This window comes from Schistocerca serialis, chromosome 1 (genome assembly GCF_023864345.2).
Source record: "Schistocerca serialis cubense isolate TAMUIC-IGC-003099 chromosome 1, iqSchSeri2.2, whole genome shotgun sequence".
Lineage (NCBI taxonomy): Eukaryota > Metazoa > Arthropoda > Insecta > Orthoptera > Acrididae > Schistocerca > Schistocerca serialis.
Genome location: NC_064638.1, coordinates 895,178,575 through 895,204,602, shown reverse-complemented (window position 1 = coordinate 895,204,602; position 26,028 = coordinate 895,178,575). Strand labels below are relative to the sequence as shown.

Genomic DNA, 26,028 nt, shown 5'->3' with positions numbered 1-26,028 from the left:
ACTCGCCATCAAGGAGACAGTCGACCACGTCTGATCGCTACAGGGGAGAATCGCCCTATGACGCACCAAGGACACCATAGCCCCTTCTCATCGGCGCCTGCCATCAGAAAACAAGTAACGGACTAGCAGCAGGTGTCACCCTATACCACTGGTCGAAGATTAGCAGGAGCTGGTCTAGGGAGTTGCTGTCCCATGCGTAGGCCACAACACAAAAGGCTACATTTGTGGTGGTGCCGTGGCGGGAAGCATAGACTGTAGACGACCGAACGGCATTGTGCTCATTGATGAAGCGAGCTCCTGCACTACCTCGAATGACCATCATCGGCAAGTAGGGCGGCGACCTAGGGAGCGTTCCCGTTCCTCCAGTATTTTGGAGAGGCAAGGCGATGTTACTCCTGGCATTATGGTGTAGGGCAGTTGGGTGTGACTTCAGTTCACGGCTGGTAGTGATTGACGGTACTCTGACGGCACAATGGTATGTCACAGACATCCTGCATTCTCATCTGTTATCTCTTATATGACAGTATCGTGCTGGCATTTTTCAACAGGACAATGCTCGTCCACAAATGGCATATGTTTCTATGAACTGTCTGTGTGGTGTCAAGGTAGTTCCTGTAGAACTTGTGTGTGCTCAGCTCGAAGCCAGTACCAGTTTACAGGATATCAAGGGCCAGTTACAGCAGGTGTGGGCCAGCTCTCCTCAAGGGAGGATACAACGGCCTTATGACAAGATTCCCAAACCGAAACACTGCATGCATCCAGGCCAGAGGGGATGTAACGTCATATTCATAAGCGGCTCACACTGCCAAGTTATTTGTAAATCTGAATAGATTTTTTAATCGCTCAAATGCCATCACATACCCTCTCTACCCGTGAAGTTTCCTTTCCTTTGCTACTCCCCTTCTGGATATTTCACTTTTTTTTTTTTTTTTTTTTTTTTTTTTTTGTTAGGCAAGGTAATTTTGGAAACGAATTCGAGGACGAAGTTCATCACGATTTCTAAGATTCATTCCGAATTGAGCAACCTTCTCGGTTGTCAGGGTTCTTGGTGTTGCGCAACTTCGTCTCCATTTTCAACAGGCTGCTGAAGTCCATCTCCTTCTGTATCTGTTGCGAAGTCGGATTTATACGTAATGTTACTGATTAAGGGTTTTGTAAGATACCTTGTGGTATTTTTGTTGAAGATAATGGGTCGTGGAATAGTTATCCTTTGATCATACGTCGCCGGCCGCGGTGGTCTAGCGGTTCTAGGCGCTCAGTCCGGAACCGCGGGACTGCTACGGTCGCAGGTTCGAATCCTGCCTCGGGCATGGATGTGTGTGATGTCCTTAGGTTAGTTAGGTTTAAGTAGTTCTGAGTTCTAGGGGACTGATGACCACAGATGTTAAGTCCCATAGTGCTCGGAGCCATTTGAACCATTTTTGATCATACATCCTAAAATTGTTACTGTAAGCATCCACTACAATCTTTTTCGAATTGCTTTGAATTTTGGACGGAATCAGTTTTGGTGTGTGCATAAGACATTCGGCTGCAAACGTACTTATATGCTTTAGTGATATTTCCTCCCCAAACCAATTCTCATAAGATACCTGACATGGACGGCGATTTAATATATAGACTGGCGTGCTGACAGTTTCTTCTTCAAAGTGTCTCGAGAAGGCCACAATCGAGAAGCATTGTGCAACCACTTTACATCTGATTTCACATGCAGCTTTACCATTCTGGTCTGTTGCAATGGTGAAATGGTATCATGAATGATCCTAGTCTTCCGGAATTTATTTGGAAGTTAGTCATTAACAAACTCCGTCCCATTTTCATCTAATAACGTTAAGTCTGTTCCCTGTCTGCCTTTCCACCAACGGTGAAACTCTAAGAACACAGGAACAGCATCACTTTTGTTGCTAACGAAATATGCAGATCTACATGAACTTCAGTCATCTTTACAAACAACTAAGTAGTAGGCTCCACCTAATATGTGTGGCATCTCCCACAAACATCAGTATGAACAAATTCTCCTCGAGCACATACAGAAGTTTGAAAATTTTATCTAAATCACTTCCTATGTGTTTAACACACTGACTTGATTCACAAAAGAATTTCCTTAAAATATTTGATTTTAAAACTGGAATCAAACAACAGTTAGCCATTTCCTTCAAGTTCTCGAAGATTACACGTCCCAGTCTCTTGTGCGATAACAGATTCAAGTCAGACGATGCGAAGTTTGTTTGTTCAAAATTCAGCATATAAAACAGCATTCTGTAACGCTGATTTTCAGCTTTTATACCAATTACCACTAGCCTCTCACTAAAGTCCTCAATATTGTTGGTGTCAAAAAATTTGATTTTTAAATATTTACTGTCTGCTGCTCCCACGTTAAAAACATTTTTTTTATCAACCCATGTACGTAACAATGTATCCTCCAGTGCTCAAGGTTACCATACACGGTTTACTAATGCATTTACCTTGACTGATACAATACCTTCAGCGCAGACAATTCAATTATTTCCTATCAAGACAGGAACTTTCCAAATTTTCTCTTGTTTTAAATATTGAAAATTATTCCTTGCGTGAGGCATGTGCTTTGACGTAGTGCTTGCTATTAACAAGCCAAACATTATCACAAATAGTAGCCAAAATGTTTCTATTTCTCCACTCAGAGCTTGATGCTTCGGTTCTTGACTTTCTCTTTTTTTTTTTTTTTTATTTATTTATTGTTCCGTGGGACCACATTTAGGAGAAGTCTCCATGGTCATGGAACGAGTCAATACATGAAATTATAACACGATTGTAGAAACAGATAAAATGAAATATAAGAAACATATTCAGGCGACAAGTCGTTAGTTTAAATAAAGAAAATCAAGAATGTAACACTGGAATTTGCTTAATTTTTTAGCTCTTCCAGGAGCTCCTCGACAGAATAGAAGGAGTGAGCCATGAGGAAACTCTTCAGTTTAGACTTAAAAGTGTTTGGGCTACTGCTAAGATTTTTGAGTTCTTGTGGTAGCTTATTGAAAATGGATGCAGCAGAATACTGCACTCCTTTCTGCACAAGAGTCAAGGAAGTGCATTCCACATGCAGATTTGATTTCTGCCTAGTATTAACTGAGTGAAAGCTGCTAACTCTTGGGAATAAGCTAATATTGCTAACAACAAACGACATTAAAGAAAATACATACTGTGAGGGCAATGTCAAAATTCCCAGACTATTGAATAGGGGTCGACAAGAGGTTTTCGAACTTACACCATACATAGCTCGAACAGCCCGTTTTTGAGCCAAAAATACCCTTTTTGAATCAGAAGAATTACCCCAAAAAATAATACCATTTGACATAAGCGTATGAAAATATGCGAAGTATACTACTTTTCGTGTTGAAATGTCACTTATTTCAGATACTGTTCTAATGGTAAATAAAGCGGCATTTAGTTTCTGAACAAGATCCTGAACATGGGCTTTCCACAACAGCTTACTATCTATCCGTACGCCTAGGAACTTGAACTGTTCCGTCTCGCTTATAACATGCCCATTCTGTCTGATTAAAATGTCAGTTCTTGTTGAATTGTGGGTTAGAAACTGTAAAAACTGAGTCTTACTGTGATTTAGCATCAAATTATTTTCCACAAGCCACGAACTTATAACATGAACTACATTATTTGATAATGTGTCAATATTACACACAAGATCCTTCACTACCAAGGTGGTGTCATCAGCAAACAGAAATATTTTTGAATCACCTGTAATACTAGAAGGCATATCATTTACATAAATAAGAAACAGCAGTGGCCCCAGCACCGACCCTTGGGGAACGCCCCATTTAACAGTGCCCCATTGGGACTGAAAATCATTACCACTCTCAATATTGCGGAGGATTACCTTCTGCTTTCTGTTCTTAAATTAGGAGGCGAACCAATTGTAAGCTACTCCCCTTACTCCATAATGTTCCAACTTCTGCAGTAATATTTTGTGGTCAACACAGTCAAAAGCCTTCGTTAAATCAAAGAAAACACCTAACGTTCGCAACTTTTTATTTAATCCGTCCAAAACCTCACAGAGAAAAGAGACTATAGCATTTTCAGTTGTTAAGCCATTTCTAAAACCAAACTGTACATTTGACAGCAAATTATGTGAATTTAAATGCTGCAGTAACCTTGTATATACAACCCTCTCGATAACTTTAGCAAACACCGATGGCATAGAAATAGGTCTATAATTGTCAACATTATCCCTGTCTCCCTTTTTATAAAGTGGCTTCACTACCGAGTACTTTAATCGGTCAGGAAACCGACCACTCCTAAAGGAAAAGTTACAGATATGGCTAAGTACTGAGCTAACATACGTGGAACAATACTTCAGTATTCTGCTAGATACCCCGTCATATCCATGAGAGTTCTTGGTCTTTAGTGATTTAATTATTAACTCAATCTCCCTCTTGTCAGTATCATGGAGGAGCATTTCAGGTAACAGTCTCGGAACACTTTTTTCTAAGAGCGCTATATGATTCCCTGTTGGGACTAGGTTTCTATTTAGTTCACCTGCTATATTCAGAAAGTGATTATTAAGTACTGTACATATTTGCGACTTATCAGTAACACGGACATCCCCACTACGCACTGATTCTATATTCTCGACCTGTCTCTGCAGACAAGCCACTTCCTTTACGACTGACCATATGGTTTTAATTTTATCCTGAGACTTAGCTATTCTATCTGCATACCACATACTTTTTGCCTTCCTAATAACTTTTTTAAGCACCTTACAATACTGTTTGCAATGGGCTGCTGCATTTAGATTTTGACTGTTTCTAACGTTTTGATATAATTGCCACTTTGTTCTACAAGATATTCTTATCCCTTTAGTCAGCCACCCAGGCTGCCTGTTTGTGCTAGTACCCTGTTTTGAACGTTCTAACAGAAAGCAACTTTCAAAGAGCACGAGAAAAGTCTTGAGGAAAGCGTTATATTTATCGTCTACTGTATCAGCACTATAAACATCTTGCCACTCTTGTCCTATAATGACCTTTTTGTGGCGATAATAGGACTCAACATTCATATTCACAGAACTTTTTCTGACTTTTTATCCATTTTGTAATTACCCTTAACAGCGGCAAATGAAGTTGGCGTTTCTTTAATCTGCGTCAAAAGCTGCACTTTTATCAGTAACTTTGCTGTTTAAAAGTATCACCGCCATTCCAATTGAACCATACTTCACAGTAAGTCCAACTAAAACTTTGGAAATCTTGTTCTGTATCTCCTACTGGTTCACCAACATCGGGCTTTCACTAATATGTTGCGGAGTAAGATCACAGTCTGACGTTTTGTAATTAAAGAACTGTTTCAGTGTAACTTTATTTACAGCAGATCGCTGTTCATGAATTATCTTAAACCGACTCCACATACGATTTGCTGGCTTAATAATATCTGGTCAAATTCCACAACAGATGAAATAAAAAGCATTGCTTTTGCATTAACCTCATCCTAAAGTTCTGTAGCAGCGCTGTTTTCAACTGGCCTTACTTTACTTTTGTCAGTACAGGCGCGAAAGGTAATTTCCATTTGATATACTCGTAAATGAAAATTACCTACGTCACATATGTGGATACTGCCAAACTTATTTCGATCCAGCTTTTACCATTTCTTCACTTTACAAGTAAAAATCCATCGATGTAACTGAACTCGCTTCAGAGACTTGCTTGACGCGCAAGAAATGAAACGATACTCTAGTAAATAAATACGTTTTCCTAGGTCCATAACCTGTTGGACAGACTGTAATCAAATTATAACAGCCTATGATGAACGAGTTTTATTTCGATAATAAAAGGCCACTTAAACACAAGCCACAGACACTACACAACATAACCGACAAATATATTGCGTAATTCCAGACTGATAATAATCACAAAGTAAATCACAAGTTATTACAAAGGTGCTCCTGTAAGTATGGCCTTTGATCTTTTACTTGAGATTCAAAAGGAAAAGATCGTTTAGACTAAGTTTATGAACAAACGTTTCAAAGTGTTTAAAAGTCATATTCCGCTTTGACGACAGTGTCCGTTAATAGATTTGTACATCATGACCTGCTCGACATTGAACAGCCTCGTTCGCGAACTGGCGTCCGGGACCAACTGCATAAGAAACTTCGTTCTTTGAGTATAAGATTTCACACATATGACCTGTTGTTTTATGTACATTTTTGATCACTCTGTAACTGTAGCCATGCATCCCCCATCTCCGACTGGTCACTTACTAAAGCAGAAGTTGGCAGTCAGAGTTGGCCACAACGAAGCACCGCATACTGAAAGAAAAGGTTCGGGTTTATTTGCTGATGCCGCTGCTTTTTGGAGCATCAGCCATAGAGAATTCGTTGTATTCGCTGTATGATGCAGACTGCCGAAGTTTCTGTGGTTAATTTACGGAACATCAGCGTCTGTAACTCATTTTAAAAAAATAAATGAATAAAACTCTAATATCATTAAACTATGGCAAATATTCTTCGCTTTTTGGGACGTTCACACATAAAAGCCAAAAAATGTATACAAGGGTATTAAAATAATTTTAAAGAGACATAGTAAAATTATAATTGCCACGTTTGCAGGCATTAATACACAAGCCGGCCGCTGTGGCCGACCGGTTCTGGGCGCTTCAATCCGGAACCGCGCGATTGCTATGGTCGCAGGTTCGAATCCTGCCTCGGGCATGGATGTGTGAGATGTCCTTAGGTTAGTTAGGTTTAAGTAGTTGTAAGTTCTAGGGGGCTGATGACCTCAGATGTTAAGTCCCATAGTGCTCAGAGCCATTCGTTAATATGCATACCATGTATATATCCGGTTATTAATGACATTAAAACTGATCTATATTAACATAGATTAAACGCAGATTCAGACGTGGTGGCACGATTCCTCTTACATACACAATTATTAGAGTGCAATATATAGAGAGGAAGATATTTAAACTTACGTATTTATTTACAAAGCAAATATTTGGTACATATACATATTTACTTATACTCATGAAGGTAACAAATTTCAAACTGCATGGAACTTTCGTATTTAAACCAGACGGCAATTAGGAAGACCATTCATGTTGGTTCTGTTGACGTTATAAAGATGGTAAAGAGTCGCCGCCTTTACGAGCATGAAGACATTTCTAAGATTCATAACTATTTATAAACCCTTTTTAAATTAACATTAAAAAGACATTAAAATTGCCGTTTTTTAGGCGTCGATGTACGCATGTCGTCCTTGTAAATGCTCATTAAAATCATTAAAAACCACCTACAACTAAATGTATATTATTGCAGAAGTCGAACATAGCGACATTATTCGCCAAAAGATTACATTTTACTAAGGTAGAAAAACGGAATTTTTTCCCACTTACGGATCACGAACTTTTTGCATCTAAGCAAGACAGCAAATACACCACAGAGAGTGGCACTGTTAAGAGCACTGCGGTGGTAATGAATCACCGCTTTTACGGGCATAGTGCAAATATCTAAAATTAACCCCTATTTGAACATGACATAGTAAAAAAGAAATTAAAACTGTAATTGCCGTTTTAACGGACAGTATGGTGGTAAGCAAAAAAGCAGTCATGGTGTTCAAAATGGTTCAAATGGCTCTGAGCACTACGGGACTTAACTCCTGAGGTCATCAGTCATGGTGTCACTAACAAACTGGCAACCGTCATACTTTTCAATTATTATGATTATAATGTGATGACGATCACATTTACTGGAATAGTTCATTCCCATTGTAGTTCAGTGTGGGACAATGATTACGATTGTCAAATACTGTCAGCGTGTAAACACGAAGGACAGGCATAGAAGTAAGTTTTCTCTCTTGTGAACTCTTTGAACTTCTCACAGTGATTGGTATTCTCTTGCTCTTATCCTACTTTTGAATAGATGTACCCAGCAAGTAATAGGTGGCAAGTGACGTGTCAAGGGTATTACCCAGGCAGGTTGGTAAGTTAGTAGTGGCCATCGATTTAAGGCGATGCTTAGTTTCTTTCCAGCATCTTGGCACTTGCATCTTTGATGAACTGATTGTGTTTCTAGTGGTCGTGGAAGCTTCCAGCGGCAACCACTAGAGGCTTTTCTACATTTTCCAATTAGTCTTACTGTGGCGCCAGAACAAGAGCGTCAGCGTAGAGAGAAGGCTTGGTGTTCTGAGGCCTAGGTCAAGTTTATCCATTTAGCGTTTGCTACAGACCCCAAGCTACCAGGGTCCCACAGCCTCACTGCTGAGTTCTTACCAGAGGAAAATTAACCGTCAGTCGCTCCAAACTGAAGATAATAAATTTATTATTAACAGCTTCCTGGAGATGTGGTTCGTCTATGCAATTAAGTAATAAAAATAAACTTTGTTTTTGTGTCATACATGTTACGCGCCTTTTTATTTGTGAAGCATCCTCAGTGGGCTGTAATATATGTGTATGTATACAGGATGTTAAGAAACAGTCTGAAAAGCTTGTATGAGAGTTGCAGGGTAGGTTGTGCTGAGAAACAATTGTTAAGAAAAAATCGATACATTGCGCCGTTTCCAAATCAATTAGCCAATTGAAGTTAGCCAGTCAGGCAGTTGCGCGCGCAAATTCAAGCGGCCCGCCAGATACAGGTAGCGTCAGATGTTCTCTAGCGTAGATGATAGCGCACGAGACGGCTCACCCTTTGGCTCGGGTTAGAACCTTACTACCGTCCCTTCTCCAATTTTAGTATCTCTCCCTTGTTCGGTTTTAGGAAACCAAACGAATACTTTTGGCGACACCATCTCTGGTTGGCCGCTTGAATTTGCGCGCGCAACGGCCTGATTGTCTAACTTCAATACTAATTAACTCGTAAATGGCGCAAGGTAGCGAATTTTTTTTCTGAACCACTATAACACCCTTACAACCTTTTGAGACTGTTTCTGAACACCTTGTATATTAAATGTGTTTCCCGGTTATACTATGCTGACGTTTTTTCGTTAAGAGAATATTCTCTTGTTGTTATATAAAATGGTCCAAATGGCTCTGAGCACTATGGGACTTAACTTCTGAGGTCATCAGTCCCCTAGAGCTTAGAACTACTTAAACCTAACTAACCTAACGACATCACACACATCCATGCTGTTGTTATATAAGACACAACTTTTTGGAGTACAAGTTTCATAAGCTTACTTTGTTGTCTAGTTCTACTTACGACTTTTTTGAATCATTGTCACATATGTGTCGCCCTCGAATTGTGTGTCGTTGCCCTTTGTACACCAGGATATTCGATTTTTGGTGTGTTGCGTGCACATTTTATCCAAACAATTCACTACCACTGTTTCTTTGTTGAACACATGTGTTGGCTGTGTTTTTTTGGTGTTCATAGTGTTGTGTGCTTTTCGGTTGTGCGGCATTCGTTTGTTATTCTGTTCGCGTGTGCGTTATTGCGTGTGGTCGGTGGCGCTCCGGGTGAAGGGTGGATGAGTGTGGGGGAGAGAGGGGACGAATGAGGGAATCACATCGTCTTACATTTTGTTGCATGTACGGATCACAACTTCAAGAATATATTAATACAGAAACAACTAAGAAACGACAGAAAAAGCGAAAATGACGATAAAAATACTGCCGGCCGGTGTGGCCGTGCGGTTCTAGGCGCTTCAGTCTGGATCCGCGCGACCGCTACGGTCGCAGGTTCGAATCCTGCGTCGGTCATGGATGTGTGTAATGTCCTTAGGTTAGTTAGGTTTAAGTAGTTCTAAGTTATAGGGGACTTATGACCTCAGATGTTAAGTTCCATAGTGCTCAGAGCCATTGATAAAAACACTGTTCTGATTGTGCAATTTTTTTTAAAGCACTGGAAATAGTAGGTTTTAATATAAAAAGTTTGTATTTTCGAGCCTTTGAAGATTATATTCGAAGCATTTTTATTTTATTGAGCCACATTTTATTTATTACAAAGTGTCACAAAAGCTTTATTTACATATTGTCTTCTGTCCATTATTACGAACTTGCAGCTTCATATAGTCGGGAAAGGCTACTTGCTACGCCCTGTTGAAAAACTCGCCTGAAATTCATATGTTAGTATTCCCTCACACCAAACAACGTAGGCTGCTAAGGGACAACCAGAATTCTTCCAAAGTGTATCAGCTGTTCGTCTTACGGCGAGCGCTGATCCAGGTCATTTAGTGCTGTTTTCGCTATCCTGCTTTACGTCCCGTTCACTAATTTTCAATTCAGCCGCAGTACTTTTTTACATTATGTTTGTCTACCATGTTACAACGAAGTTCTCTAAAGTTTCCATGCGTGCTTTAATGCTTAACCCATTCAGAAAGGCCAGCGTGCCCGTTCTCTCCCACCGAATGTCACAGCGTCAGGTTTCCAGCTTCCACCATTAAGCATAACATAGGTTGGAGCTTTCCTAACAAGTATGCCACGAATTTTACTGTGCTACACAGAAGTTTCGAGTGTGTCTTGAATTGTTTTTTAAATCGTGAGCCTTCTGACTTGTTTGGTGCAGCGCGCTACGAATTTCTCTTCTGTTCAGTCTTCTTAACTTCAGAGTAGTACTTAGACCCAATGTTCTCTGTTTTTTGGAATACCGGTATTGCAATCTCTGTCTGCCCCTACAGTTTTTGCCAGCTACAGATCCCCGAGGTACCATGGGAACAAAGCTGCTTGGAGAACATTTTTGCACGTAAGCGATTTACTATTTGGCCCCACCTCCTCCACCCCCACCCCTTGTCCCTCATAGCCTTCCAGCCGTGTCAGTTTTTGGTGCCAATAGCAACATGTACTGTATACAAATCTTGCACCCCTGTCAGCCTGGCGTCCCAGGAGACCGCTACTAATAAATTGTGATGCCGCCCTGTGTAGAAATGTGATTACAGTTGTGAGGCCTTTATCAGCTTGGCGGCTTGTGTCTCTTTGGATCTTAAAACTGGCCATACATGGAAGCTATTCCTAGATGTCTTAACACGTGTCATATCATTCTGTCCCTTCTACGTATCAATGATTTCCCTCACGTTCCTCTACTCGCCGCCGAGCGGTTCTAGGCGTTACAGTCTGGAACCGCGCGACCGCTACGGTCGCAGGTTCGAATCCTGCCTCGGGCATGGATGTGTGTGATGTCCTTATGTTAGTTAGGTTTAAGTAGTTCTAAGTTCTAGGGGACTGATGACCTCAGAAGTTAAGTCCCATAGTACTCAGAGCCATTTGAACCATTTTGAACCTCTGCTCGCCGTTTCGGCCAACTGCATTTCTCTCCAACACACCATTGGCACGAAATTACGATCAATCATCACCACAAGGCATTCTGCGTATTGGTGGGTCCATGACACCATCCCTGTCACAATCTGGTCCTGTTTCTGAACACCAACTGCTTCGTAGTCTAGTACCAGTATGTTCCTCTTTTCGTTCCATACAGCTTTTTTTTTTAGTTTTTTCCTTATTTTCTTCTGTCCTTCCACTGTACCTTCGATAGCTGTTTTTAGAATTCCTATAGGTCTCACCCAGTTTGTTTTAGAGAGTCCCTTCCGGTATCTCACAATGCTTCACTGTATCAACATTTTTGTTTTCTTCATTTTCCTCCAAACGCACATCTCTAGTGCTTCAGTTTTGCCTTTTTCTCTATTCTTCAGCGTCCATTCTTCACAAATGTGCTTAAAAACACTCTACACTAAGTATAAACCAACCTTTCTCTTAACTCCAACCTCAATTTGTTTCGTAATAAGGACGAAGGCTATTCGGAAAGTGAGAATCAGTCGTGAAATGGAAACCACAGTGAAAATCCGATGAAGCTCTGCACAGTTGTATTGGGCAGTTCACAGGGCACAGTAAGTGCGTAAAAATGCCTATAAAATAGTATATCCCGCCAAATATGGATGCCTGGCGTGAGATTTCGCGTGATTTACGTAACTCCACGTAATGTAACTGTCATACATTTCCTTCTTCATGACAACCCTCGGCCGCACACTGCGGGGACAATGAAGACACTCCTGCAGCGTTTTCGATGGAAAATGTTTCGTCACCCCTCAAATACAGCCCGGACTTGGTTCCCTCTGATTTTCATCTCTGCTCAAATAAACCGCTGGCTATGAAGACAACATTTTGGTGCGGGCAACGAGTTGCCGTCCAACGTGAAAAATTGTCGGAAAGCACAGGATGCTGCCTTCTGCAGTGAAGAGCCAAAGAAACTGGTATACCTGCCTAATATCGCGTAGGGTCCCCGCGAGCGCGCGGATGTGCCGCAACACGACGTGGCGTGGACTCGACTAATGTCTGAAGTAGTGCTGGAGGGGACTGACACCATGATTCCTGCTGGGCTGTCCATAAATCAGTAAAGAGTACGAGAGGGTGGAGATCTCTTCTGAACAGCACGTTGCAAGGCATCCCAGATATTCTCGATAATGCCCATGTCTGGGGAGTCCGATGGCTGATGGAAGTGTTTAAACTCAGAGAAGTGTTCCTGGAGCCACTTTGCAGCAATTCTGGACGTGTGGTGTGTCGCAATGTCCTGCTGGAATTGCCCAAGTCCGTCGGAATACATAATGGATATGAATGGATGCAGGTGATCAGACAGGATGCTTACTTATGTGTCACCTGTCAGAGTCATATGTAGACGTATCACTCCAGCTGCACACGCCGCACACCATTATAGAGCCTCCATCAGCTTGAACAGTCCCCTGCTGACAGGCAGGGTCCATGGACTCATGATGTCTCCATACCCCTACACGTCCATCCGCTCGATACAATTTGAAATGAGACTCGTCCGAGCGGGCAACATGTTCCCAGTCATCAACAGTCCAATGTCGGTGTTGACGGGCCCAGTCGAGGCGTAAAGCTTTGTGTCGTGCAGTCACCGAAGGTACAGGAGTGGGCCTTCGGCTCCGGAAGCCCATATCGATGATGTTCCATTGAATGTTTGCACACTTATTGATGGCCCAGCATTGAAATCTGCAGCAATTTGCGGAAGGGATGCACTTACGTCACGTTGAACGATTCTCTTCAGTGGTCGTTGTCCCGTTCTTGCAGGATCTTTTTCCGGCCGCAGCGATGTCGGAAATTGACGTTTCCCCGGATTCCTGATATTCACGGTACACTCGCGAAATGGTAGTACGGAAAAATCTCCAGTTCATCGCTACCTCAGAGACGCTGTGTCTCATCTCTCGTGCGCCGTCTCTAACATCAGGTTCAAACTCACTTAAATCTTAATAACCTGCCATTGTAGCTGCTGCAACCGATCTAACAACTGCGCCAGACACTTGTTGTCTTATATAGGCGTTGCCGACTGCAGCGCCATATTCTGCCTGTTTACATACCTCTGTATTTGAATACGCATGCCTGTACCAGTTTTTGTGGCGCTTCAGTGTATGACGGTGGTGTTGGAAAGTTGGTACAACGATGCAACTGATGCTTAAGTCGGAGCGGCAACTATACAGATAAGTATCTAGAAGGTTGTTGCAAATAAAACAGTTTCGATTTTCATCGTGTTTTCCGTTTCGAGACCGATCGTTCCTTACTTTCGGAATAGCTCTCTTATTTCTTTTTCTGGACACCTTGCTTAGCCATTGCAGTTTTCGATCTTATTTCTTTTTAACTCGTCCAGTTATCAGTTAATATCTTTCCCAAATATTTGCACTGTGCAACCTGTTCAGTTTTACCTTCTGTTGGCTTCGTTTTCGTATCCTCTTTGTCGTGTACTCTAGTCATTTTAGTTTTCTTTGCGTTGATTTTCAGTCTGTACTCTTACAATCAGTTTTCCAGTTTGGATAACGTTCTTAGAAGCGATATTGTTTTATCTCCAAGCAGTAACGTGTCACCGGCAAATCTGATGCAGCTGATCTTTGGCCTCCTGTGTTTACTGTTCCTTTCTCTACTTCCAGCGTCTTCACTACCAAGACTTCGATATACAAGCTGAATAGAATGGTGAAAGACAACATCCCTGTTCTACTCCTCTTCCGATTTCAAACCAGTCTGTTATACCATTTCTTAGCTTCATGATTGCATTTTGTCTTCCGTATAACTCCTTTACTTAGCCTTCAATCCTTCCAGTTCACCTTCTTCAATTTTCGAACTTTCATCATCTTGTTCCATTTCACTCGGTCGAAGGCCTGTTCTAGATGTGTGAAGCGCAAACTCATTCCTTTTCCTCTGCCTATATATCTTCCATCGATTATTGTGATCAGTGCAGAAGAATATCTTGTACCTCTCCCTTTTCTGGAACCAAATTTCTCTTTCCCTGCGTTCTCAACGATTATATGTACCAATTTACGATCAAGCATCCTCAATATAATTTTAGCAGCACGAGAGATTTGGGACACACGCACCTCCCTCCAGTATTTAAACAATTAAATATTATGAGTTTAGATTAACCAATGCGAAGATAGGAAATCACGGGAACAACTGAAATAGCACATCGCTTCACTACAATTTGCACTTATTGCGACACTTGATAACAGACCAAGAAAATGTCGCCTGTTACATTTGACAGATAACAGCACTACAACAATAATAAACACCTGATTCAGTTTTCTGCAGTTTAGTTACAGTTCAACAGGGGATCACACTTTTAAGTTCTCCAATTATGTCCATAGGCGCGTTAAAGAACTGGTTATGGAACAGTCACCTATAAAGTCAAGACAGGCACACTCCATGTAAAGAGAAAGTAATTAGCAAGTTTACACATTGACTAGAAAATTAAAATAAATAACAGGAAAGTGCACCGTCCACAACACCTTACGGCGACAGTTAACATCCAATCAATATATATATATATATATATATATATATATATATATATATATATATATAAACTGGTGGAAAAACAATAAATTGGAAATTGACAAATCTATACTCAAAGGAACCGCACTCCATCTAAACACCCCAAAACTGGCAACTTAATGGCTACCTAGAGTAACAAATTAAGAATAGCATGCTTATAGATTGACTAGAATAAAGGAATAGGATACTGTGTCCTTGTTGAAACGGTTTTTATATATACTGTGTTGGTTACTACGGCTTCTGACGGCCGACAAACTGTGTTGGGCTACTGAGCAGTGATTAATTTAAAATAGCCACAACATACGCTAACCAGGTTAGCGGCGTATTTAAAGACAAGCGTCGAGCAAGGACCTTGGTCAGAAGGTACCGGTAATCAAAACTAGCAGGATTCCCTCACATGGCAGAGGCGCCAACACATCCGTTCATACCCCAGAATCAATTAACGCAACATAAATCATTGACACATTTCGGATAATATTTTACAACAACATACTTAAATGCCTTTGTTTACCACAAGCCTTAATTAGTTAACAGGTTAGGCTCTGTTATTGAAGTCACGCAAATGAGGTAGCAAGTTAAGATCTACAGTTCTACTTTGCCATTTAACAAGCGTCGTGTCGAGGAAAAGGAAGAATCCAGCTAATTAATTGAAAGTCACTACTTGGATCCAGTATTTGACGATGCGCTCAAAATCAACAGACAAAGGCGAGAGTCAAGTTTACACTCTATGTACCACGGTCGGACGAGCACTTTGTGGAGTCACTGTATTCTTTCCATCACTTTCTAACTTCTTCCTCTTGTTTCTTATCATTTTCATCCTCAGTGTATTTTCCCCTGCAGTATAAGGATATCTAACAAAGAGCGGGAACTTGTCCCAGCAAGACAATGGCCAATGATGCAAACAATGTGATATATAGATGAGATGGCATCTGTTACAGAGTACTAATGTAATAGTGAGCATAGCGTACTGTTTATGTCGCCAACATCAAACTGATAATGAGACTGTCACGCAACTTTCATAGGACGCTGTATGTTTACGATTTGCATGAAGACATAAATTTTAATATTACACGTATTTGGACTCTTTTAAACATTTTTTTATTAGGGGCAGCAACGGTGAATAACTGTTTGCTGCTAAGTCAAAATATGTCGTAAGAGAAAAACATGCCAAAAAGTTTTAATTACAGTTTACGTACTTCTAAGAGACGCTCTGTGTGTTGAAAAATCTCGAGACTCACTGTAATAAAGCGTTAATACCGTATGGCTAATTTATGTGATTGCATGGTCAAACATTTACGAAATAGTGCTAGATAATTTCAGCAGTGTGGAAGTTTGCTACAGTCAATCTGTTGAATGTGTACACATTTTAAGCAATGTTCATCTGCAGATAAGATCTATACATGACAGCCGTGAGTCAGTTGCTCCGGTTTATACAGATCTCCAAACCATTATTCTTATGTAGAAGCAGTCACAACAGGAAACTAGGCTACTACTAGGTAGACAACCTATGACTTGGAGAACGATTATTAGTAATTATGAGGGTGGTTTGGTAAGTACAGTAAATTTCCATGAAAGAAAGGAACATTTTTGTTGCACCTTCATGGTTGACAAGCTCGAGAATGAAGATGTATGGATATATATGCTTTTGTATTTGGATGACCAAACAAGAAAGGAAAAATATATATTTTTTTCAATTGTAGCTTAAAAACGTATAGTTAAGTCGGGAAATAGCATGAGAAAAATGGTAAAAGTTGCTTAAATGATATCATTACTGATGAGATAATGTTCACATAAAAATGTGACTACATTTAAAGCTGTTTCTTGTAGAGGTAAAGTTCTGCTACTGCTTGAATATTTAGTTCTGCACGGACATAGTTCTCCTTCAGTCATATCTTTTTTCTTGTATTCTGCAGCCAACCAGCCACCAGTACTGACGAGGGATATGGATGGGCTGGTGGTGTCAGAGGGTGTACCATTGGGAGAAGAAGTGTACCAGTTGCAGGGCAGTGACCCCGAGGGATCACCACTTCGCTATGGCCTCTCTGGCACTGACCGCCTCGCTGTCAACCCCATCACAGGCTCCGTCCGTGTCGCTAAGCCTCTTGATCGTGAGGTGAGTATGTCCAATGATAATAACATAGGGTACAGCAGTAGTGAAGCCGTAACTCCCTACCTGGTTGTGTGCGAGTGCTCCCACACTGCTAATAGTCTGTAGACACCCATTGCTGTTTGTTTCAAAGATCCCAACCAGTTAAGTGATACCATGTAGAACTCTCTTTGTTTACTGGTAGAATGTTTAAATCTTGATGAAGGCCTTCCATTGGGAACTTCTACATCAGATTCAGAGGTAGGCTATGCATCACATGCCAAACACAGTGAATTAAACAACCTGAGTTTCTCATTCCAATAGTTACATTTCACAACTTTCCATAGGATACTGTGTCCTTGTTGAAACGGTTTTTATGTATACTGTGTTGGTTACTACTTAATCATAGAGTTGCCCATTATGTTACTGCCAGATGGTTCTGATCAAACAAATTACCTGAATTTGTTGCTAACAGTAATTCAATGGTAGAGAAGTTATGTTCTGCTACTGCTTGAATATTTAATTCTGCATGAACATAGTTCTCCTTCAGTCATATCAGTGGAGCATCCATTATTGCACCCACCATCTGTGAAATGGCACAGAGTTTCCATTGTCAGTCAGTAAATTCCTTTCTCATCCAAGTATCATCTTTGAGCTGTTTCATTTGTTATGTATGACGTGACCAGTATGAGGTTTGATGTACAAGAACTCACTCCCAGATGAACAAGGAACAAAACATTTATTGATAATAACATAAGATCACAGTTCTGTAGCAAACTGTTGTCTGAGTTGACACAGGTAAGTCCTAACAAATTCTGTTTGTGAAGATAACAGTCTCTGCCTGAGCACTTCAGTAGCCTGATAAAGGATTGTAACTGTTTATCATAGCTGACAAATTCACTGACTCTAAACAGGCAACCCCCCCCCCCCCCCCCCCGCCCCCCCATGAACCATGGACCTTGCCGTTGGTGGGGAGGCTTGCGTGCCTCAACGATACAGATAGCCGTACCGTAGGTGCAACCACAACAGAGGGGTATCTGTTGAGAGGCCAGACAAACGTGTGGTTCCTAAAGAGGGGCAGCAGCCTTTTCAGTAGTTGCAAGGGCAATAGTCTGGATGATTGACTGATCTGGCCTTGTAACCAAAATGGCCTTGCTGTGCTGGTACTGCGAACGGCTGATAGCAAGGGGAAACTACAGCCGTAATTTTTCCCGAGGGCATGCAGCTTTACTGTATTATTAAATGATGATGGCGTCCTCTTGGGTAAAATATTCCGGAGGTAAAATAGTCCCCCATTCGGATCTCCGGGCAGGGACTACTCAAAAGGATGTCGTTATCAGGAGAAAGAAAACTGGCGTTCTACGGATCGGAGCGTGGAATGTCAGATCCCTTAATTGGGCAGGTACGTTAGAAAATTTAAAAAGGGAAATGGATAGGTTAAAGTTAGATATAGTGGGAATTAGTGAAGTTCGGTGGCAGGAGGAACAAGACTTCTGGTCAGGTGACTACAGGGTTATAAACACAAAATCAAATAGGGGTAAAGCAGGAGTAGGTTTAATAATGAATAGGAAAATAGGAATGCGGGTAAGCTACTACAAACAGGAGAGTGAACGAATTATTGTGGCCAAGATAGATACGAAGCCCACACCTACTACAGTAGTACTAGTTTATATGCCAACTAGCTCTGCAAATGACGAAGAAATTGAAGAAATGTATGATGAAATAAAAGAAATTATTCAGATAGTGAAGGGAGACGAAAATTTAATATTCATGGGTGACTGGAATTCGAGTGTAGGAAAAGGGAGAGAAGGAAACGTAGTAGGTGAATATGGATTGGGGCTAAGAAATGAAAGAGGAAGCCGCCTGGTAGAATTTTGCACAGAGCACAACGTAATCATAGCTAACACTTGGTTCAAGAATCATAAAAGAAGGTTGTATACATGGAAGAACCCCGGAGATACTAAAAGGTATCAGATAGATTATATAATGGTAAGACAGAGATTTAGGAACCAAGTTTTAAATTGTAAGACATTTCCAGGGGGAGATGTGGACTCTGACCACAATCTATTGGTTATGACCTGTAGATTAAAACTGAAGAAACTGCAAAAAGGTGGGAATTTAAGGAGATGGGACCTGGATAAACTGAAAGAACCAGAGGTTGTACAGAGTTTCAGGGAGAGCGTAAGGGAACAATTGACAGGAATGGGGGAAAGAAATACAGTAGAAGAAGAATGGGTAGCTTTGAGGGATGAAGTAGTGAAGGCAGCAGAGGATCAAGTAGGTAAAAAGATGAGGGCTAGTAGAAATCCTTGGGTAACAGAAGAAATATTGAATTTAATTGATGAAAGGAGAAAATATAAAAATGCAGTAAATGAAGGAGGCAAAAAGGAATACAAACGTCTCAAAAATGAGATCAACAGGAAGTGCAAAATGGCTAAGCAGGGATGGCTAGAGGACAAATGTAAGGATGTAGAGGCTTATCTCACTAGGGGTAAGATAGATACTGCCTACAGGAAAATTAAAGAGACCTTTGGAGATAAGAGAACGACTTGTATGAATATCAAGAGCTCAGATGGAAACCCAGTTCTAAGCAAAGAAGGGAAAGCAGAAAGGTGGAAGGAGTATGTAGAGGGTCTATACAAGGGTGATGTACTTGAGGACAATATTATGGAAATGGAAGAGGATGTAGATGAAGATGAAATGGGAGATACGATACTGCGTGAAGAGTTTGACAGAGCACTGAAAGACCTGAGTCGAAACAAGGCCCTCGGAGTAGACAACATTCCATTGGAACTACTGACGGCCCTGGGAGAGCCAGTCCTGACAAAAATCTACCATCTGGTGAGCAAGATGCATGAAACAGGCGAAATACCCTCAGACTTCAAGAAGAATATAATAATTCCAATCCCAGAGAAAGCAGGTGTTGACAGATGTGAAAATTACCGAACTATCAGTTTAATAAGTCACAGCTGCAAAATACTAACACGAATTCTTTACAGACGAATGGAAAAACTAGTAGAAGCCAACCTCGGGGAAGATCAGTTTGTATTCCGTAGAAACACTGGAACACGTGAGTCAATACTGACCTTACGACTTATCTTAGAAGAAAGATTAAGGAAAGGCAAATCTACATTTCTAGCATTTGTAGACTTAGAGAAAGCTTTTGACAGTGTTGACTGGAATACTCTGTTTCAAATTCTAAAGGTGGCAGGGGTAAAATACAGGGAGCGAAAGGCTATTTACAATTTGTACAGAAACCAGATGGCAGTTATAAGAGTCGAGGGACATGAAAGGGAAGCAGTGGTTGAGAAGGGAGTAAGACAGGGTTGTAGCCTCTCCTCGATGTTGTTAAATCTGTATATTGAGCAAGCAGTAAAGGAAACAAAAGAAAAATTTGGAGTAGGTATTAAAATCCATGGAGAAGAAATAAAAACTTTGAGGTTCGCCGATGACATTGTAATTCTGTCAGAGACAGCAAAGGACTTGGAAGATCAGTTGAATGGAATGGAGAGTGTCTTGAAAGGAGGATATAAGATGAACATCAACAAAAGCAAAACGAGGATAATGGAATGTAGTTGAATTAAGTCGGGTGATGCTGCGGGAATTAGATTAGGAAATGAGACACTTAAAGTAGTAAAGGAGTTTTGCTATTTGGGGAGCAAAATAACTGATGATGGTCGAAGTAGAGAGGATATAAAATGTACACTGGGAATGGCAAGGAAAGCGTTTCTGAAGAAGAGAAATTTGTTAACATTGATTATTGATTTAAGTGTCAGGAAGTCATTTCTGAAAGTATTTGTATGGAGTGTAGCCATGTATGGAAGTGAAACATGGACGATAAATAGTTTGGACAAGAAGAGAATAGAAGCTTTCGAAATGTGGTGCTACAGAAGAATGCTGATGGGTAGATCACATAACTAATGAGGAAGTATTGAATAGGATTGGGGAGAAGAGAAGTTTGTGGCACAACTTGACCAGAAGAAGGACATGTTCTGAGGCATCAAGGGATCACCAATTTAGTATTGGAGGGCAGCGTGGAGGGTAAAAATCATAGAGGGAGACCAAGAGATGAATACACTAAGCAGATTCAGAAGGATGTAGGTTGCAGTAGGTACTGAGAGATGAAGAAGCTTGCATAGGATAGAGCAGCATGGAGAGCTGCATCAAACCAGTCTCAGGACTGAAGACCACAACAACAACAACAAACAGGCAAAAGCCTGTCTGGAAGGACCACAGTTCCTTAACTGTGTTCAAGAACACAACACAGTAATACCAAAGTCCTGGTGCCAAGGCTAGTAAGCAGGCGTCAACTGTTGTACACTGGCTGTGCAGTGTCTTAAGTCTAGTCCTGGTGGGAGAATCTGTCGCAGACTATTTGTAGCCACATAATAATATGGAAGTAAATAGAGCTGCACCAGTTGCACATCCTAGGGGTGATGCAGCTGCTGCCTGTTGGCATGGTGGGCACATTGGATAACAGATGCCCTGGACAACATGCCATGATTGTTGTCATTCAGAATTCGCGTTGTTTTTTGCTCTGTTTGGTAGGACCCCTAAGAGCTTGTATATTGGCTACCTTGGATGCTCTCCCATTATGTTGGTGGGCTGCATGCCCAGACATGCCAGTGCATGTATTTGATTATTTGAAATTATGCAAATTTACTTGAAGACTTAGTAATGCAACCCTACTTAAAACACTAATAGTGATTTAGAATGGTTTCACTCAGTTTCGTGACACCCCAGCAAGCCCCATACAGGTATTCTGCAATGGAGCACTAAGATGATATTTGTGATATCAGAAGTAGTTTTGTTCTTAAAGGTTTGTTAATGTGACTGCTCTGTATTAGGCAAAAAGCTTAGACCTCGCATCTGGACCTTCCAGATATATCTTTGGCAAGCAGTTTTGTTGGTTGAGAGTGTGAAGTAAAGCATCTAAGGAATGAGCACATATGGGGCAAGAATTATAAGTATTAGGAAGTGTACAAAATATTTCAGGGCACTGAAGGAAGAGACCAAGGGCTTTGCTTATTGCTTCAAAGTGACACCCTACTTGCCCTATTAAACTGATATTTATTGGCTGAAAGAGTATATCCTAATTTTTTATGACAGTGCGTAAAGAATAATGTTTATGCACAAATGACAACAACATGTTAAACTGCCACTAAGTACTTGAAGAAATTATGAAGTTCCTATATATTTGCATTTTTGGACTTATTTAAATGTCCTATCAGTAATTTCACAGGTGGTCATGATGCAAACTTTAGTGCCACAGCAGCTTTTATGCAATGATCTAAGCAGTGACATTACAAACGAACATCAGTTCTAATGTAAGAAGTATACAAAGAATAAGTTTGAGACCAAATGTACTTGTCATTATCAAGAAAATCTAACACTGGTTGTTGTTGTTGTTGTTGCTGTTATTGTGTCATCAGTCTGGAGATGGGTTCAATGCAGCTCTCCATGCTAGTCTGTCCTGCACGAGCTTCTTCATCTCTATGTAACTACAACAGCCTACATTCATTTGATCCTGGTTACTACATCCAACTCTTGGACTCCCACTGCAATTTTTACCCCCACACTACGTTGCATTACCAAATTGATGATTCCTTGATTCCACAGGATGTGTCCTATCCACTGATAACTCCTTTTGCTCAAGTTGTGCCATAAATTTCTTTTTCCTCAATTTGATACAGAGTCTCCTCATTAGTTCCTTGATATACTCATCTTCTGTAGCACCATATTCCAAAAGCTTGTATTCTTTTCTTGTTTGAACTGCTTATCGCCCATGTTTCACTTCCGTACAAGGCTACGCTTCAGACAAATACTTTCAGAAGGAACTTGCAATATTAAAATTTTTATTTGCTGTTAAAATTCACTTGTTTTGGAAATTTCTTTTTGCTATTATTAGTCTGCATTTTACACCCTCACCACTTATGTTGTATCAGTCATTTTGGTGCCCAAATGGCAAAACTTATCTACTACTTTTAGTATCTCATTTCTTAACTTGATTCTATCAGAATCACCTGATATGATTTGACTGAATTCCATTACTCTTTGTCTTACTTTTGTTGATGTTAATTTTATAACCTCTTCTCAAGACAGTATTCGTTCCATTCAATGGGTCTTACAAGTCCTTTGCCATCCTTTTAGAATTACGGTGTAATCAGCAAACTGTCCAGTTTTTATTTCTTCTCTCTGAACTTTAATTCCCTTTCCAAAGTTGTGCTTGGTTACTTTCACTCCTTGCTCAATACACAGATTAAATGCCACTGGGGAACCGATACCCATTTTTAAAGTTGTTTGTATCTATCATTAAAGTTGTGTGTTTTTGTGTTATTGTAATGTGTTATGCCAATAATCCAGAAAAGGTTTATAATCCAATTAGAAACATAAGACTTTTGTTTTAAATTTCTGATTTCTTGCATGAATATGCTCACTATCAGAATTTTGGAGAATTTGATTGTTGCCTCATGAATTTCAAACATCTAAGTGTACCCTTTGTTACGAAATATTCTCTTCGGTAATTTTTAGTAAAAGTTTGTTCTTATAACTGTTTAGGTAAATAATAGTGTAAAATAATATGTGAAATTAACACATACACCTCTATGTATTAATTATTATACTCTTGACGATAGTACTTACACTGAATGCCCTTCCTTGTGACAGGTAAATGACACCCTGAAGCTGTTTGTGACACTGGAAGATGAAGTGGAAGATGGAAATAACAACATAGTTACAGTGCCAGTCACCATCATCATTGTTGATGAGAATGACAATCCGCCAGTTTTCAAAGGTGTAAGTAGATTTATGGATATATGTAGGCAAGACGGCAGACCATTGCCTGAAATTCTGTCTCAGAGAGAATATGCTTTTAAACTGTATTTCTATTAAAGTGATCAGTGGTCCAAGATACATGCAACATAAAGTGACCTGTGAATTTAAATATCAATGATGTGGAAGATAATCTATCCACAGATTGGGAGCAGATACATACATACACATGCCTGTGCATGCACACATCCACACACACACACACACACACACACACACACACACACACACACACACACACACTAGGGGCTTCTTCTTCTTCTTCTTCTTCTGGCGCCAAAGAGAATAAAAGAGACTGGGAATGGTTAAGAATACAGGGAAAGTCACCCATGACCCCTGGCCAAGGAAATTTACTGGAGGAGACGAAAGGGGAAAACAGATGTCTGTTTAAATAACATATGTCATGACAAGTAACTGCTTGAAATTCAGATTCTTTAAATAAATTCTTCTGGAACTGTGCATGTTGAATTGACTGCTTCTTGAAGTAAGAAAACTTTATTTAATTGACTCTTCACTAATTTTAAATTCCATCAACTATAGCCAGACTGGAAGTTTACAAAGTACACTATGCTCATACTTGTGCAGTTTGAAGTTGTCCTTTATAAATGATTTTTAACTGATTGTATGTAATCAGCATTAAAGTTTTCTTTTTATGCTTTTCATAAATGTTACATTAATACAGAACATAGAAAATGAAAAAAACTAATAATTTAGCAATTAAGGTATCAGTCGCTTAGTTATTAATTTTTTCATTTTCTATGTTTCTCACAGGATTGGTATACCAATTCTTATCTTTTACAGGAGCCCTATGAAGTGGTTGTTCCAGAAGACACACCTGTGGGAAACACTGTCTTCAGTGGAATTCAAGTTGAAGATCCTGATGTGATCGGTGAAGTGCTAGAAGTGACGTGCCACAATCTTCCACAGGTACAAAAATCTTGTAATTGTAAATGACTAAGTAATAATATAATAGAGGGATACATTCCACGCGGGAAAAATATATTTAAAAACAAAGATGATGTGACTTACCATACGAAAGCGCTGGCAGGTCGATAGAAACACAAACAGACACATACATACACACAAAATTCAAGCTTTCGCCACAAACTGTTGCCTCATCAGGAAAGAGGGAAGGAGAGGGAAAGACGAAAGGAAGTGGGTTTTAAGGGAGAGGGTAAGGAGTCATTCCAATCCCGGGAGCGGAGAGACTTACCTTAGGGGGAAAAAAGGACGGGTATACACTCGCACACACACACATATCCATCCACACATATACAGACACAAGCAGACATATTTAAAGACAAAGAGTTTGGGCAGAGATGTCAGTCCAGGCGGAAGTGCATAGGCAAAGATGATGTTGAATGACAGGTGAGGTGTGAGTGGCGGCAACTTGAAATTAGCGGAGATTGAGGCCTGGTGGGTAACGGGAAGAGAGGATATATTGAAGAGCAAGTTCCCATCTCCGGAGTTCGGATAGGTTGGTGTTGGTGGGAAGTATCCAGATAACCCGGACGGTGTAACACTGTGCCAAGATGTGCTGGCCGTGCACCAAGGCATGTTTAGCCACAGTTTGTTGCTGGTCATTCCCACATGTGGGAATGACCAGCAACAAACTGTCCATTCGTATGAATGGACACAGGCAGACAGTGTTTGTTGGTAATGAGGATCACCCTGTGGCTAAACATGCCTTGGTGCACGGCCAACACATCTTGGCACAGTGTTACACCGTCCGGGTTATCTGGATACTTCCCACCAACACCAACCTATCCGAACTCCGGAGATGGGAACTTGCTCTTCAATATATCCTCTCTTCCCGCTACCCACCAGGCCTCAATCTCTGCTAATTTCAAGTTGCCGCCACTCACACCTCACCTGTCATTCAACATCATCTTTGCCTCTGCACTTCCGCCTGGACTGACATCTCTGCCCAAACTCTTTGTCTTTAAATATGTCTGCTTGTGTCTGTATATGTGTGGATGGATATGTGTGTGTGTGCGAGTGTATACCCGTCCTTTTTTCCCCCTAAGGTAAGTCTCTCCACTCCTGGATTGGAATGACTCCTTACCCTCTCCCTTAAAACCCACTTCCTTTCGTCTTTCCCTCTCCTTCCCTCTTTCCTGATGAGGCAACAGTTTGTTGCGAAAGCTTGAATTTTGTGTGTATGTATGTGTCTGTTTGTGTTTCTATCAACCTGCCAGCGCTTTCGTATGGTAAGTCACATCAACTTTGTTTTTAAATATATTGACTAAGTAATAATTTATTTATAATATTCTCTGTGATTACCATAATTATTAGAGTTTCCCCATACTGGAAGACTCTGAGATAAAAACATTAGATTCTATTTCAGAACTCATTATATTAGGCATAGCCTC

The 26,028-nt window shown here is 40.6% G+C and overlaps 1 protein-coding gene across 2 annotated transcripts in view; it reads left to right on the top strand.

Annotated features, from left to right (window-relative positions):
- Nucleotides 1-26,028, top strand: part of LOC126411634 (cadherin-87A) — a 709,414-nt gene that overhangs the window by 470,995 nt on the left and 212,391 nt on the right. For both annotated transcript variants that reach the window (XM_050081378.1, XM_050081379.1), the window contains 3 exons: nucleotides 16,653-16,852; nucleotides 23,492-23,620; nucleotides 24,458-24,583. In XM_050081378.1, the coding sequence (XP_049937335.1) occupies nucleotides 16,653-16,852; nucleotides 23,492-23,620; nucleotides 24,458-24,583 (455 nt within the window). The remainder of the gene's footprint in view (nucleotides 1-16,652; nucleotides 16,853-23,491; nucleotides 23,621-24,457; nucleotides 24,584-26,028) is intronic.